At 45.7% G+C, this 14,475-nt stretch overlaps 1 protein-coding gene across 2 annotated transcripts in view; it reads right to left on the bottom strand.

Annotated features, from left to right (window-relative positions):
• LOC142573138 (calpain-5-like) overlaps positions 1 to 14,475 on the bottom strand; it is a 74,539-nt gene that overhangs the window by 50,419 nt on the left and 9,645 nt on the right. For both annotated transcript variants that reach the window (XM_075682674.1, XM_075682675.1), the window contains exons 3-4: positions 13,520 to 13,651; positions 10,673 to 10,875 (exon numbers count right to left, since the gene is read on the bottom strand). In XM_075682674.1, coding sequence (XP_075538789.1) covers positions 10,673 to 10,875; positions 13,520 to 13,651 — 335 coding nt within the window. The remainder of the gene's footprint in view (positions 1 to 10,672; positions 10,876 to 13,519; positions 13,652 to 14,475) is intronic.

Raw genomic sequence — 14,475 nt, 5'->3', positions numbered from 1 at the left:
GGCATTTAAGCACGGGCTGTCTTCGTTCACGCTACAAAACAACCTGCTCATGAAGAAGAACTTCTCACCAGTCCGCGCCAGCTACCTTCTTGTTGTACTGTCAGCGCTGCATCCAGAAATACTGCACACCCTACACGACGATCCAACCGCTGGGCAACTCAGATTCTCTCGGATGTTGTCCAGAATACAGGAAAGGTATTATTACTGGCCGCGTCTGACTGCCGACGTCGCCCGTTACGTCAAGACATGCCGAGACTGTCAATGACGCAAGACACCACCGACAAGGCCAGCAGGATTACTACAGCCGATCGAACCTCCTCGCCGACCATTCCAGCAGATTGGGATGGATTTGTTGGGGCCGTTTCCGATGTCAACATCCGGGAATAAGTGGATCGTCGTGGCGACGGACTATCTCACCCGCTTTGCTGAAACTAAAGGTCGTGGCGACGGACTATCTCACCCGCTTTGCTGAAACTAAAGCTCTACCGAAAGGCAGTGCAGCCGAAGTGGCGAAATTTTTCGTCGAGAACATCCTGCTGCGACATGGTGCCCCAGAAGTCCTCATCATCAACAGAAGAACAGCTTTTACAGCAGAGCTCACCGAAGCCATTCTGCAGTACTATAGCCAGACAAGCCACAGGAGGACAACTGCCTACCATCCGCAGATGAATGGTCTCACAGAGCGCCTGAACAAGACCCTCGCCAACATGCTAGCAATGTACGTCGAAGTCGAGCACAAGACATGGGACGTGGTCCTGCCATATGTAACCTTCGCTTACAACACGGCGGTGCAAGAAACAACCTAGATCACGCCGTTTAAGCTGGTTTACGGCAGTAACTTGACGACGACGCTCGACGCCATGCTGCCCCACGTCACTGATGAAGAGAATGTTGACATCGCTAGCTATCTCCAGCACGCCGAAGAAGCCCGACAGCTTGCCCGCCTACGGATCAAGAACCAACAGAGGATCGACAGCCGACACTACAACCTCTGACGATGCTTCGTCGAGTACCAGCCCGGCGACCGTGTTTGGGTTTGGACACCGATACGCCGACGAGGACTGAGTGAGAAACTATTGCGATGCTATTTCGTACCCTACAAGGTCATTCAACGTATTGGCGCACTGGACTATGAGGTCGTGCCAGACAGAATTTCGCATTCACAGCAGCACCACGCACGATCTGAAGTGGTCCACGTGGTGCATCTGAAACCCTTTTACGAACGCTGACGAACTTTCTTATTTTGTTGTTTTCTTTGCTACGGGTGTTTTTCTTTATTATTTTCGTTTGTATGCAGCATTGGGTCGATACTTTTTAAGAGAGGGGTATTGACACATGTACTTATCTTTAACGGGCGACCACGTTTCGCCGCCTAACAAATGTAATCGCACAGCGCGGGACGTGCCTGCGTGTATCCGAAGTTTCTGGAAAGTTATCGATGCTTCTACCCGGCTGTCTGTTGTCGCCGAACCTTGTGTTATCTGATTTCATCACGTGGCGCGAATGGTGTAGAACTTTGTGGAAGGCACGTGGGTCCGATCGTTTACTCTGGAACATTCGACGACTGCTGTATAAAAGCCAACGCGCTTGACCCGCTGATCAGATTTTCCACGATCGCCGACCGTGTTCGCCGTTATCGTTGTGCTATAAGTGTAGCCTGTTTTTGTGGGCACAGTTTTGTCTTTCACAGCATTGCTACTGTGTTCTTGAACGTCACCACCACGTGACAATATGCAGGTGCTTTATTGGCAAGTTTGGTTGCTTTAATGGGTAGGAACATCGCAATTACTGTGTTTACTTGATTCTAATGCACCCTCGATTGTAATGCGTACCCGTTCGCCATGACCTAAAAAAAAAATCCCTTAACAGTGCCATGCCCCTCATGCGTTCATACAAAAATACAACTTTCTCTCGTTTGGAAAAATAGATTTACTCCCAAAGCACTAAAGTTCCCCTGAAAAAAAGAAGTCTGAGTATCGCCTGAAGGCGAAGCATCGATTACGATAGCAAATCTGTAGACTGCTATACGAAGTAAGGATAGTAGCTTTGTAGGCCGTATAAACTTGTAAACATTCGCTTACTAATTAAATTAACAAGCATGGTGGACTTGAACACATCTCACTTGCTATCAAAACGGTGAGGTCAGGAAGTGTGACAGCATGAGCGAGTTAACTGACCTTTGTGCTGCCTCTCGCTTCAACGCGAACTAAGTGACGAGAACACAGTGCGGTGTGCCTAGATGCATAGACTCTGTCCCTATCGCTGATCGCTTTCAAGATAGGGCCCATACAGCTGTGTGCGGCCGCACCATATGCAACAGCCACCAGAGTAGGATGCCTCTCCTGTTTACACCAGTGCTGCATGCAAGTTTCGGGAACTCCGAACGCCAGTGATGCAGCCCGATTTCTGTCCGCCTCTGCACACCTGATCACTTTCCTTTTATTGTGGCATCGTGATGAACTTGGCATGTTTTCGCAGTCGGCGCTTCCATGCTGATACAGCAAACGCACAAAATGGAAAGACAGATGGTGGACTAACCTGAGCACACATACTATAGCGCATGGAGGCAACTATGGCAGCTAGGCTTGAAGCCATATGAGATGGCCATGGTGTTTAGAAAAAGTTCATTTCAACAAGAGGTGATACGAACACAGAGTCACAATGATGGCACAACTACACCAGGACGATAACCATTTTGGGCCCCACGTCGTATAAAATCCGGTGTCGGCAGCACTGTCCGTCAGAAAAAATAATCCCGAACCGCAACCACGCAGGCCCTTCGCATGGTGCATAAGCGTTATTTAACTAAATGAATTTCCCAAAGTAAAATGCATTAGAAAATTCGTAAAATCCGACTTGCGTGCGACCTACAGACATGATAGCAGACATGATAAATAGTTTGAACATACAATAAAACATGATTTTGTTATACGGAAACTCGAGCACAAACCCCTTTTTCCTTGCTTACGGGGGTATGGGCCACTGCTCTGCACTTCCACCAGAATCAGCCCACCGTTGTTTTCTATCGGGCCCCATGTTGCAGAATCTTCAATGTCGGCATCAGCATTAACGAGGCTCGATAACAATATCGCATTTCCCTCTTAAAGGCGAAGCTTAAGCGTCCTCCAAGTTGTTGAAATGCTGATGGTGATATGGTGACTAAGATTTAGGGTCGTATTTGATTCTAACAGGCACGCAATTTTTCAACCAGTTTTATTGGGAAAAAAGTGCATATTAGGTTCAAGTAAATGCGGTATGTTGTCCACAACAAAATATAGACTAGTAAGCCATTACAGTAAATCATTGTTTATTTGACTCATATGCCGATTTGGAAAATTGAGCAATTCACACTATATCTGTATGGTTTTGCCAACCAGTGCATTATTATACAGGATCAAATGCCAATAACTCGGAGGCATGCCAGAGCCGGTTGTCACCCAGTGCTTTTGTTGTCAAGCAATAAGCTCAGGATTGCGGATGACACTGCAAAATTGCCAACAAACAAGCGAAGCAAAAGCCACATTCGCACCCAACCAAGACCGTGCTGTACTGCTTGCTACTATGACCATTGTGCACGAACACAGTTTCTTTTTTCTCTACACCACATGCAAGCAGGACATCTGCAGCAGAGCTTTTGTGGCATGCCCCTTTTTTCCTTCAGTGCAAGACATCCGACCAACTCCCTGTAAAGAATATAACACAGCCACACGTATAATGTGGGGTGAGAAGAGGGAGGGTACCTTCGATTGCATAAGAAAGATAAGATTTTGATTGTGAGCCCCAGAAAGCATGTGTAATGCACTAGCACTTGTTTAGAATGGCGCCTTTTAGTATACTGCAGCACGCAGACTGTAATGTCCACTGCGAAACATCCATCGCATGTGATATTTGTACGAGTAGCTGATGTGGCTAAGCCATGTTGCGGTAGCAGATCGCCCATCGCTGAATGCTGAAATGTTGTAACAGGCGTGCGATACACTGCTCTGAGGCGGGACATGAGCATGCAGTGGGAAGCTGGCATGTTTGCATATTAGGGCCACGTGGACGGGCATTGCTGTTGTGGATCAGTTCATCAGACTATATTTCCGGAAAAAAGTGTTATCACTGCAGTTATACTCCGTTTCAGACATCAGGTGCAACGCTGTGGAGGCTAGAGACTTTTTGCAGTGGCTGCATCCGTACTTAGAAATAGTTCGAGGTTCTTGACAGCAATTGTGTGAAACTGTCCTTTATATAGGCTCAGTATTGAATGAAAAAAAAATGTTTTAATACTTAGAAACAAACAAACGGCGATATACGGTTATCGAATGCGTTGTTTTAGATCAATTTGTTTTTCAGTACGTTTCTTTTCGGCTTTTTTTTTTATTGACAGCCTGTCGTTGCAGCCTCACGTGTGAGTTCGCACAAGCAAACGCCGTTGGCATGCAGCAACGCATGGACGGACTGCGTGGAGTGATCCATTTTTGTCACCGAACTACTTGTGTGGCTCCCACAGCCTTACACCTGATGTCTGAAATGGAGTAATATAGGCTTCTTTGCGCAATCTCCTTTTGTTGTGCTGCACATCCACTTTTGCTGTTCAAGAACACGTGCCCCTTCCCACCAAGAGGTTGGCTCTCCTGTGCAATTTATTCGTCTGGTGGCTGAGTGTGCTTTACGTGTCAAATTACGACAGCAGCACAATATTGTCACAAAACTTGTCATGAATCAGGGACACAGTCCCTGATTACATAGAAACAAGTGAAAAGAACTATGTCTGCCCCCGCGCAGCCATAATATGCTAGATTGTTTTCGTAAATTCGTATCCTCCTAAAGGCTATACATAGTTTTCAAAGTGAATACAAATATAGTTGACTTCTGTCAATTCCACCCTGACGGGGCCGATGAGATTGATCGAATTATCCAGCAGGCCGAATTAAACAAGCACAGAAAAAACACCAGCTCATAACGCTTATTAATTTGGCAGTATTTTCCCAAGTCTAACATGCCCCCGAATCAAACGAGCGCCAATATATTGTTTCTGAAGCAGAAAACTAATGTAGAAATGACATTAAAGCTCCTAAGCAAGATAGAAATCTAACGAGCACCTGATTTTTTTGCAAGAAAGAATCGGCAAGGGTCTAATATGTGCTCCACAATGGTGGCAGGTTTACTAAAGTTAGTTTCGCCGCAATACATTCATGGTAGGCTGTAAAGCATAAAAACACCGCAAAGGCGATTTGGTTTCGTATCTGATTGCACCATTCAGGCAATTTTCGCCCAAGTTATTTGGGAAAAAACAAGGCACGCCATAGAATGGGTTAAATACCATAATTCGAAATTGGAGCTACCATTATTGCTTCAAGATCTTTCTAGGGTGTGCCCAAAGTAGGCATTTTCGGTGCGAGATGACGTGTTGAACTCATTCACTGCCCCCTAAGCTCTGCTGAGACAGACTCTGCCACTAAAATGATCGTTATTGGAGTCACCATAGGGGTCCGGCGCATACATGTTGACTGGGTAAGTTGAAGTTATCTGGCTAAGGCCAATTTCAGGATTGACATAATGATCGTTTGGGCCCATAGAATGCGTGGGCGCCAGGCTGGGTCCTTGGGTCAAGATCGCACTAACCAAAGCATCAATTAACCATAGGCAAATTAATGCGAGTCTAATGTATTAAATGTATAATATTCAATAGTATTAAAAATTTCCAAATAATCGCACGCCCCTACACAAACAAATTTGCAGGACGCTTAAGCTTTGCCTTTAAGTGTGGAACACGACAGCATTCAAAGATCCCTGACTGCTTCTCACACTTCCTGGCAACTGCAGCTTATGTAACTGTTATGTTTACCATGAAACACTGGCAGCGAACACTATGCACGAAGGCACACTGAGGTAGGCCGATCTCGGAGGTAGTGCACAGCCGTGCCAAAAAAGATTGCATCATTTCAGATCTTAATATTTCAGTCTGAGAAGAGTTAACATAAAAGGCATGTGCTGTCGGTGATTTGTCTCATGACATTTGTTTGTGGGCTGTCATTCTCAAAATTACGAGGAATAACTTTGTCAAGAAGGTAAGACAAGGTATGAGCAACATTAGTGACAGAATGGTGTGGCAATACATATAACCCGCATATAGTGCATGTCGCATAGCAAGGCGTGGCATATACATATACCTAAATATATACAGGAATTTCTGCTCACAGGGATGCCGACACCGAATTTTCTGCGACATGGGGCCCCCTAATGCTATCACGTTAAAACATTTATGCGCATTTTACTGTTTCAGTGTTTTAAGAATGTAATGGGTTCCCTATCATAAATACATACCGTATTTACTTGATTCTAATGAGCCCTCGATTGTAATGCACACCCGTTTTTTATGACAAAAATAATAAGAACACCCTCGATTGTAACGCGCACCCGTTTGCCATGACCTAAAGAAAGAAAAGTCCTTTACAGTACCACGCATCTCATTCTTTCTCACAGAAATACAGTCAAACCCGGCTATATCGAACTCGCAAAAAAACGCCCATCAGTTCGATATAGAGCATAATTCGATATAAGCCTGCTAAATGATTGGATATCATAAAAGCACATACCATTTATAAAATCACTTTATTGAAGAAACTAGTTTAGTTTCGCATAAATTAGTCCTGCATTTTCTTCTGCTCGGGCAATTTCGCTGCCTGCGACGCACGCACTTCCCCACGTTGTCTAAGGAGTCTGAGCAGCTGAGGCCGCAACCTTCTGCATTCGCGCAGAAGCACCGGCCTAATGCGAGTGCACCAATCACTTCGGAGGATGTGGGCAAAGGACCGTAGTTGCTTTCCTCAACGTGCCTACTTTCATTTGTGTTCGGTACGATGTCTGCGATGTAGTCTTCGTTTCCGGGCTCTCCCGTGGTCGCGACACCATCATCTGCACTGACAAACTCGTCCGCCGTTGATTCGAATGTCCCGGAAATTTTGACAGCTCGCTCCAAACTTCGGCAACACCGGCAACGGCTTTGTCGCATTCATCAGAATTTACAGTCATCACCGAGCACGCGGATACCAGCACGTATGAAGAACCCCTCGTACACGGCCGTGCGTACGCGTCGGGCGCCACGGGCACCGGGTTGCGAGTCGGGTCACTTTATCCCTAACCGTGCCGAGAGTGCTCCTCATCGCGTTCGACGCGATTTATGATTTCGAGCTTCACGACGAAAGGCGAATTCTGCTGCTTCATCACGGCAACACTGCGGGAGAAGTCCCACAAGGCGCAAACACGATAAACCAGAAAACCAGCCTGACAACTCGCACTTTCGCCATCTTGCACGAAGAGAGCACAAGAGCCTCTGATTGGCTGTCTGAGCAAGCGCTGTAGGCGGGCCAGGATCATTTTTTTGCTGGGGAGTGTCGATAGATAGTGATCTAAAGAAAGGAAGGACGCTTGATTCTGCAACCCGTGAGGGAATACGGCGAAGCGTCGTCAGGGGAGAGAGAGTGGGAAGTGAAAGATGGGAGAGAGAAAAAGGGAGGAGGTGGCCTAATAGACTCTACTATGCGCGACAGGGGGAGTGTCGACGGCTCGCCCGAATAGCCCGAGGCAGCGCGGTCACGGTAGGGAGAGCGGTTGGATGGAGCCGCGCCACCGGGTTTCCCCGCTACCGCGAGGGAAAGCCAACTTCTGGGGGCACTTTTCCGCCGCTTGACGGTTCGATATATCGGGAGTCACTGCAATATTTGTTCGATGTAAGCGTAATTTTTGCTATATATACTCATTGTAACTATACTGTGACCAGAATTTGTTCGATATACAGAATAATTCGATGTAAACGGGTTCGATACAGTCGGGTTCGACTGTACAATTTTCTCTTATTTGGAAGAAACAAAGATTTATCCATGTCCTGCCAGTGCATGTGCAATATCATTTTTTTCATTTTTTTGCACTATAACATTATAACATTAGAAGCGTCCTACCCCAAGCGTAATTCCCTCTCAGCTTTAATCCAGTCAACACAATCAAATGTTGTAGTGCTGTCACGAGACTTGGTTATCCTTGTAAATACATAATAATGAACTCTCATCTGTCTTTCCCGGATTAGATATATTCAGGAATGACCGCATTAATAGGTGATGAGTAAAACAAGAACAAGGTGAATGCAGGAGCCAACGTTTCGACAAGTGGACTTGTCTTCTTCAAGGCGACGTATGCTTTCCTCGCCACAGTATATACAGTATACAGTGTATACAGAATATACTGTGGCGAGGAAAGCATACTTCGCCTTGAAGAAGACAACTCCACTTGTCGAAACGTTGGCTCCTGCATTCACCTTGTTCACGTTTTGCTCATCATCTTGAATCTCAATCTCCCACATTCCCCGTCTTTTCTCTGCATTAATAGGTGTGGTTCTCATTTCAGCTCACCGTAGCCTTCAATATCAGCTTGTCAATATTGCATCTGACCTTGAAATCCTCTTAATCTCCTCAAAAGCATGTTACCCTGAAGTTATTATTGGCATCTGCTACCGTCCCCTGAACACTGACAGTAGGTTGGCTAACAATTTCCATGCCGCTCTGCCTTTTCTTACCACAATGTACTGTCACACTCCCATTATTTCATTTGGCGATTTCAATATCCCTGCAATTACATGGGAAAATCTAGAATCAACAACTTCCAATCACTCCATTAAGAGTGATTTTTTGAACATGTGCGAAACATATCTTTCGCAACTCGTATTGTCTCCCACGAGAACAACTTGTCACAGCTCAAAGGTGCTCAATCTTATACAGTCTACGCTCATTACAACGGACCCGTGTACAACAGACTTTCGGATATAACAGTCCATATTTCAGCTTTACTTTGTTCTACCTGTTTTATTGAAGGGTTCCTCACCAGGTCTGGCCATATTGGGCTGACATGCGCAGAGCATACATTGCGCGATAATGATCATGTCTGCAAAGTACTACATCGCTATGCACTGCGGAAAGATCTGAAATTTCAAACTGAACGCAGTTTTTCCTTCTCGCAGCCGTCGCGCTCCAAGCCGGACGGTGACGTGGTCGTGCCCCTCCACCTACATAGTCGTGTCCGCAGTGTGATGGCGCTCGTGGTGACACGTGACTTCGAGAATTATTCAAGACATCTGTTATCTGAGTGATCTGTTGCTTGAATTGACGAATTGAAGTTTAGAGAAATAATAAAACACATGAACGGAATGTCTGCATCTTTTTTGTTTTACTTCACACCGAAGCAAGAGAGATGTACTTCCGCTTCGTATGCTTGTTCCCACGGTTGTATGGTCACATGTGCAAGTACCGGAACTATGCCATTTTCTACCGTGTCTCAGCGCGTGATCACACTCTTTGATCCGCTTGTTCTGCCTCAGCATTCGTGTAGCACTGAATTATACCGCTATTAGGTTTCTTTGCGCACAACGAGCAAAATCGTGTGCTGCACGAACAAGACAACAGCTTGCGCGCAGCACAGCCAGGGGAAATGCGTAGCACACAAAAAAAAAATTAAGAAAAGCCAGCAGAAAAAAAATGAAGGCGGGGCAGCCTGTGACGTACGAGTCACGCGATCCTCGAGGTCTGGTATGGGAGAACGTAGGGAAGGAAGTTCGCTTGCGAAGGCTAGACGAGGCGAGTAGAGAGAGCGTCTTGCCTGGCAGTGGAGCCCGCCTGCTGAAATCATGGGTTCGTGGCACTGAAATATTTCTATCTAGGGCTATCAATGAGCCAATTTGAAAAATTTTTGCGGCGGAATGCTCCCTAGAGAACACGTAACAACTTCCAGCGTATAACCAAAATTTGCTATGGGGCCTGGTGAGGGGCACTTTAGAAGTACTCAATCTCAAACAAGCTCGAAGGTGACGTGATCTCGTGTGATCACTTAGGAAGCCGGTTTCGCTTTCGCAAGACTTTGTCCTGTCATTGAACCCTCTATGTACAGACTGGTAGTGGTCTTAACACTGATAACAAGCTTGGTGCAGTGCCAAAAACACTTGCCGGTGACACTCTCGGCGCCAAGTCACACAAAATTTTGCGAGAGTGAAGATAACTCCAAAAGCGACTGCCCAAGAATACCGCCCAAGGAAAGATGTCTCCGCTTCAGACGACGATAAGTGAAGAGAACTTGCTTCCGAATTGTGCATTCGTTTAGACTTACGCAGGTGTGTTGTTCAATATTGACTTGCAGCCACATGTTGTAGCTCTCGAGAGGAAGCTGATGCATTGCCGCTGGGCAAACGTAGAGGAAAAGATCACTGATTTTTTTTTAAAGGTGAGAATAAAGATTTTCTCACAACCTCCTACAATTAAATGCAGAGGTTCGTGCCACGGGTCTATACGGGCGTTCTGTATCCATATTTTTAGCATGACTGAGCGTCACTGTCTATACTCCTAGTTTTTCAATTATAAGACGCACGGATTATACAACGGTTTTGTGTAGTCCCCTCAAAGTTGTATAATCTGGGTTCCGCAATAGTTGCTTTCACATGTTTGTGCCTGCCATACATCGTGCACTGACTACGAACTATGCTGAGACATTTCTGTGTTCCCATCTTTCGCCTGCAGTCTGTGCACATGCCACAACATTTGTAAACTCTGTTGCTTTCCCTTGCCTCTGTTTCAACCGAGTGACACTTGTGGGGCATTGACCCCATCTGAATTGGTGCTGCCAATGTATGGAGCCCCACCCTCACTTGGCGTAGGCCTTTTCCAGCAGGGGGGCCCAGAACTCGGAGGGGACCTGTGACCGGCAGCCGTAGAGTCTGCCGCTGGTGACAGGCAGCCGGTCGTCCACGAGTACCTCGATCCAGTCACCCAGCAGCCAGAAGCGGAAGCGAAACACGCCAGGGTGCGTTTGCCCTGCACGCCACTCCTGCTGCTTGGCATCTGGGAACACCTAGCCACACAAAAGAAGAAGCCATCATCATCATCAGTTTATATTTTTTGCCCACTGTGAAGACTCTTCAGTGATCTTCAAGCAAGTGAAACCTCATTAATACGTACCTGGCAGGAATGGCATAAGTACACACAAAACAGTAATATGCACTAACTGCCAAGTACAAATATGCCCCCCCCCCCCATCTCCTGATGTGCACCGGCTTTACCAACAAATAAATGCGATGCTGCAGTAAATGTTGGCCAAGATACGCATTACAAGGGTATTTCCTTTTTTTTTTCTGAAGTGCTGAAAAGATTCTAGCTCCCGTACGACAGTGCAAAGGCAAAACCAAAGGAGCAGTTCAAAACTTTGAAAGGGAACACAGTGGCAGACATCGCAGTTGTGCGGGTGACTCGTACGGCTTTTCTCAGTGCCAAATTGCGCCTTTGTACAATGATCTGCTACTCCGTGAAATCGGCGGCACTTCAGTGAACCAAGGTATCCAATGCCGCATGATGCCGATTGTTCCCTGCAATTTGTGTGCAGTGCATCACTTACTAAGCACTTGCTGTGACTATGCTGGGATGCTTTCTGGGGCGGAATTCTTGGGCGATCACTTTCGGAGACTGTTTCACTTTCGTGAGATTTTGTGTGACTCTGCACCGGACTTGTCCGCGCATACAGCCGACAGCATTTCTGGAACTGTGCCAAGCTCGCCATCTACTCACAGTGCCAAGAGCGCTGTTGGCCACATGCCTAAAGGCAGCCAATGCCAAGTCTCGTGAAAGTGAAACTATCTCAGAAAGTAATCGCCCAAAAGTACTGCCCGTGTACCGTGCATGTTTGCTAGCAGACCTGCACAGACTGCATTTTGGGTTTTTGCATATTAAAAAAGTGCGCAGTAGGTTTACAGCAGCATTATGCACTGCACCACACGTGCTGCCAAGCCGATAGCTGAAAATAAATTATCACGATAAGCTCTGGGGTGATAAGTCATACTAGTGTGCTCGTCGGTGATAATTTTCTTTGCTGAGACTGCCACCACCATGGCTGCTTGCATTTACGATGCTTATCCATATAGGCATTGCCACGTTCACGCCGAAGCAAGAATCACTCGTCGACTGGTCTCTGTACTTCCAAAAAGACAGAAGATCTTTTGCGGCCTAAAGCGGCATTTGCCACACCGAGCATTTAGGTGGCACAGTTAACCTTTATGCAATAAGAAGTGATCGTGGTACACACTAACCAGTAGACATCCAAAGAACCACTACGGTCAAGCAGTCAGCCAATACATTAGGCTCTATGGAGACTGGGTTGGGGATTTTTCGCAACTACATGCTAACTGTCAGTACGTTTTAAGCAAGTAAGAGGCTTGAATGTGCTTGAAGTACTGTACTTGCAAATTTCCTAATGTTATTGCACCACTTAATGCTCAGCTCTCCTCTACTGCATACGCATTCCCTTGGCAAAAGTTCTGTTACTCTAACAGACCACAGACCATTTGCTCTATGCATTCTGCAGAACTTCACTTTCCAAACACCAGTTACACAACTTGCTCCATACTCCAAACTACCATCTTCCTTTCACTTGGTGTTACACCTATTTCTTAGCATTATAACTATCATTTTCCATTCCATGGCTTATTGTATGGTCCCTAGCTTCCTCTCAAGCTTTTTTTTTTTTGTCCTCCAAGTTCTGGCCACGAAGGTTAGCACAGGTAGAGAGCACTGACTATGTACCTTCCTGTAAACAATAGTGGTGAGTTGCCATTCATGACTTGAGAGTATGTGCCGTACGTTCTCTCGCGCGGGCGGAATGAGTGCTCTTAGCTGATTACCACAGTGCATCAAAAAAAATTAAACGATATTCAACCTTCTGCATATACACGTTATTGCAAAACACAGTCTTCTGAGAACTCATTGAAGTCTGCGATCACGCACTATGACAATGCCAATGCCACGGTTTGGTTTCACGGCACATATGACCAGTGCACAAGCAAACTGGACACAAAGGGAGACAGATGCAGCAGAAACAATGGGCTACAACTGAACTTTAGGCCGTACCAAGGTACACTGGAGAGGGTATACCATGGTATGCCAGGAAAGAACCACACCATAAAACATTACCGCCACACATGTGCGTCACTTCTCTCTTAAAAGATGCCTTGCCCCAGGAAACTGCTATGAAGTTATGGAAAGGTGCTAGTAACATGCATCATGAATCCAGAAACCGACCAGCTCTTCTAACAGCATTAGTTATGGCCAGGCATGGTTTGGGAACAAGATAAAAGAAAGAATAAAAAGAAAGCATGAGACCAAAAAATTTGGCCCTCAGTATCACCGTGTACACTGATAAGTCACATTTTCTGCCGAATACATTTGAACCTAGTTAATGATGAAATCACATCTGAGACAAAAGTACCTGTTATACCAACTATTCGTTACAAGCATAGGTACAGAGACACTTATATTGTTGAAAACAATCAGAATTTTATATTTCCTAGTAGCTATATCTGATAATTCATTTAGTCATGTTCATTACATTCAGGTTTGACTGTGAAGGTTACAGCGGAGTAAAAGAAAGAAATTGTGTGCACTGTAGGTTTCATCAGTGGACAAACCCAACACTGCAAATAGTAGCCAGGCAGCACTTCACGCCGTACCTTAGAAAGCAGCTCGTGGTCATGGGCCAGGGCCATGCAGACAGTGACGAACCAGGCGTTGGCTGGCCGGTCGTGGCAGATGTTGCCGCGGACGTTGCTGTCCACAAACAGCTGTGCGTGCGAGCACAGCTCCTGCATGTGCCAGAGGGAGCATGCGTTGGGTAACTGCTGAATGGACATTCCACTTCTGCTACCATGATCATTCGTGACCCCAACTAACACTACTGGGGTTAAGTTATAAATTCAGGTACCCTTGGCATACATTTGCATGTTAATCAACTGAAAGCAACTGTGTACCAGAGTCTCCTGCTGAATTTAAAAGTTCACCTGTATTTGCAAAAGTGGCCTAAATCAGCCCCCCCCACCCCACCCCAAAAAAAATAATACATTTGGGAATACCCATATTTATAATCTGGCTAAGGGGTGACTCCACATCGCACTCCCACGTGATTACCTGTAACAGCTGTTTTGAGTACCATATTTTACAGATTATCAGTTGCACTTTTGTATAAGACAAATCCCTTACTTTTCGCGAGTTCCGAATAAGAAAACTCGTTGCTTGATAGATGAGACCACAGAAATGCAGCGCGATGATTTAGTTTGTATAAGTGCTCCATCTATTTCCATGACAAGCAAGGAATTGAGCTATTTACAACATGCGCAGGATAGTTTTGGATGAACGGTCATTTGTGCATGACACATAGAATTATAGCACTTGTCTTTGTATTTGATGTAAGCACTTGTGTTTCGTTATTCCCGTGTCCCCGTTAATTTTGAACTACCTGCCACCACAGATTCGTACCAACTAGCCTAATCAAATTGCCTGTTACATTTTTTAAATTATTGTGTCAGCTTTGTAGGTTTAACCATTTCTTAAAGAAAAATTAAATTATAACCGCAAACAGGTAGCTGTGACCTCCAATCACAGAGGCACCTAAATCGAGGAGGCCATGCTG

Source organism: Dermacentor variabilis, chromosome 2 (assembly GCF_050947875.1).
Source record: "Dermacentor variabilis isolate Ectoservices chromosome 2, ASM5094787v1, whole genome shotgun sequence".
In the NCBI taxonomy this organism is placed as follows: Eukaryota; Metazoa; Arthropoda; class Arachnida; order Ixodida; family Ixodidae; genus Dermacentor; species Dermacentor variabilis.
The sequence above is the reverse complement of the archived record's forward strand: the minus strand, read 5'-3'. Positions and strand labels throughout refer to the sequence as shown.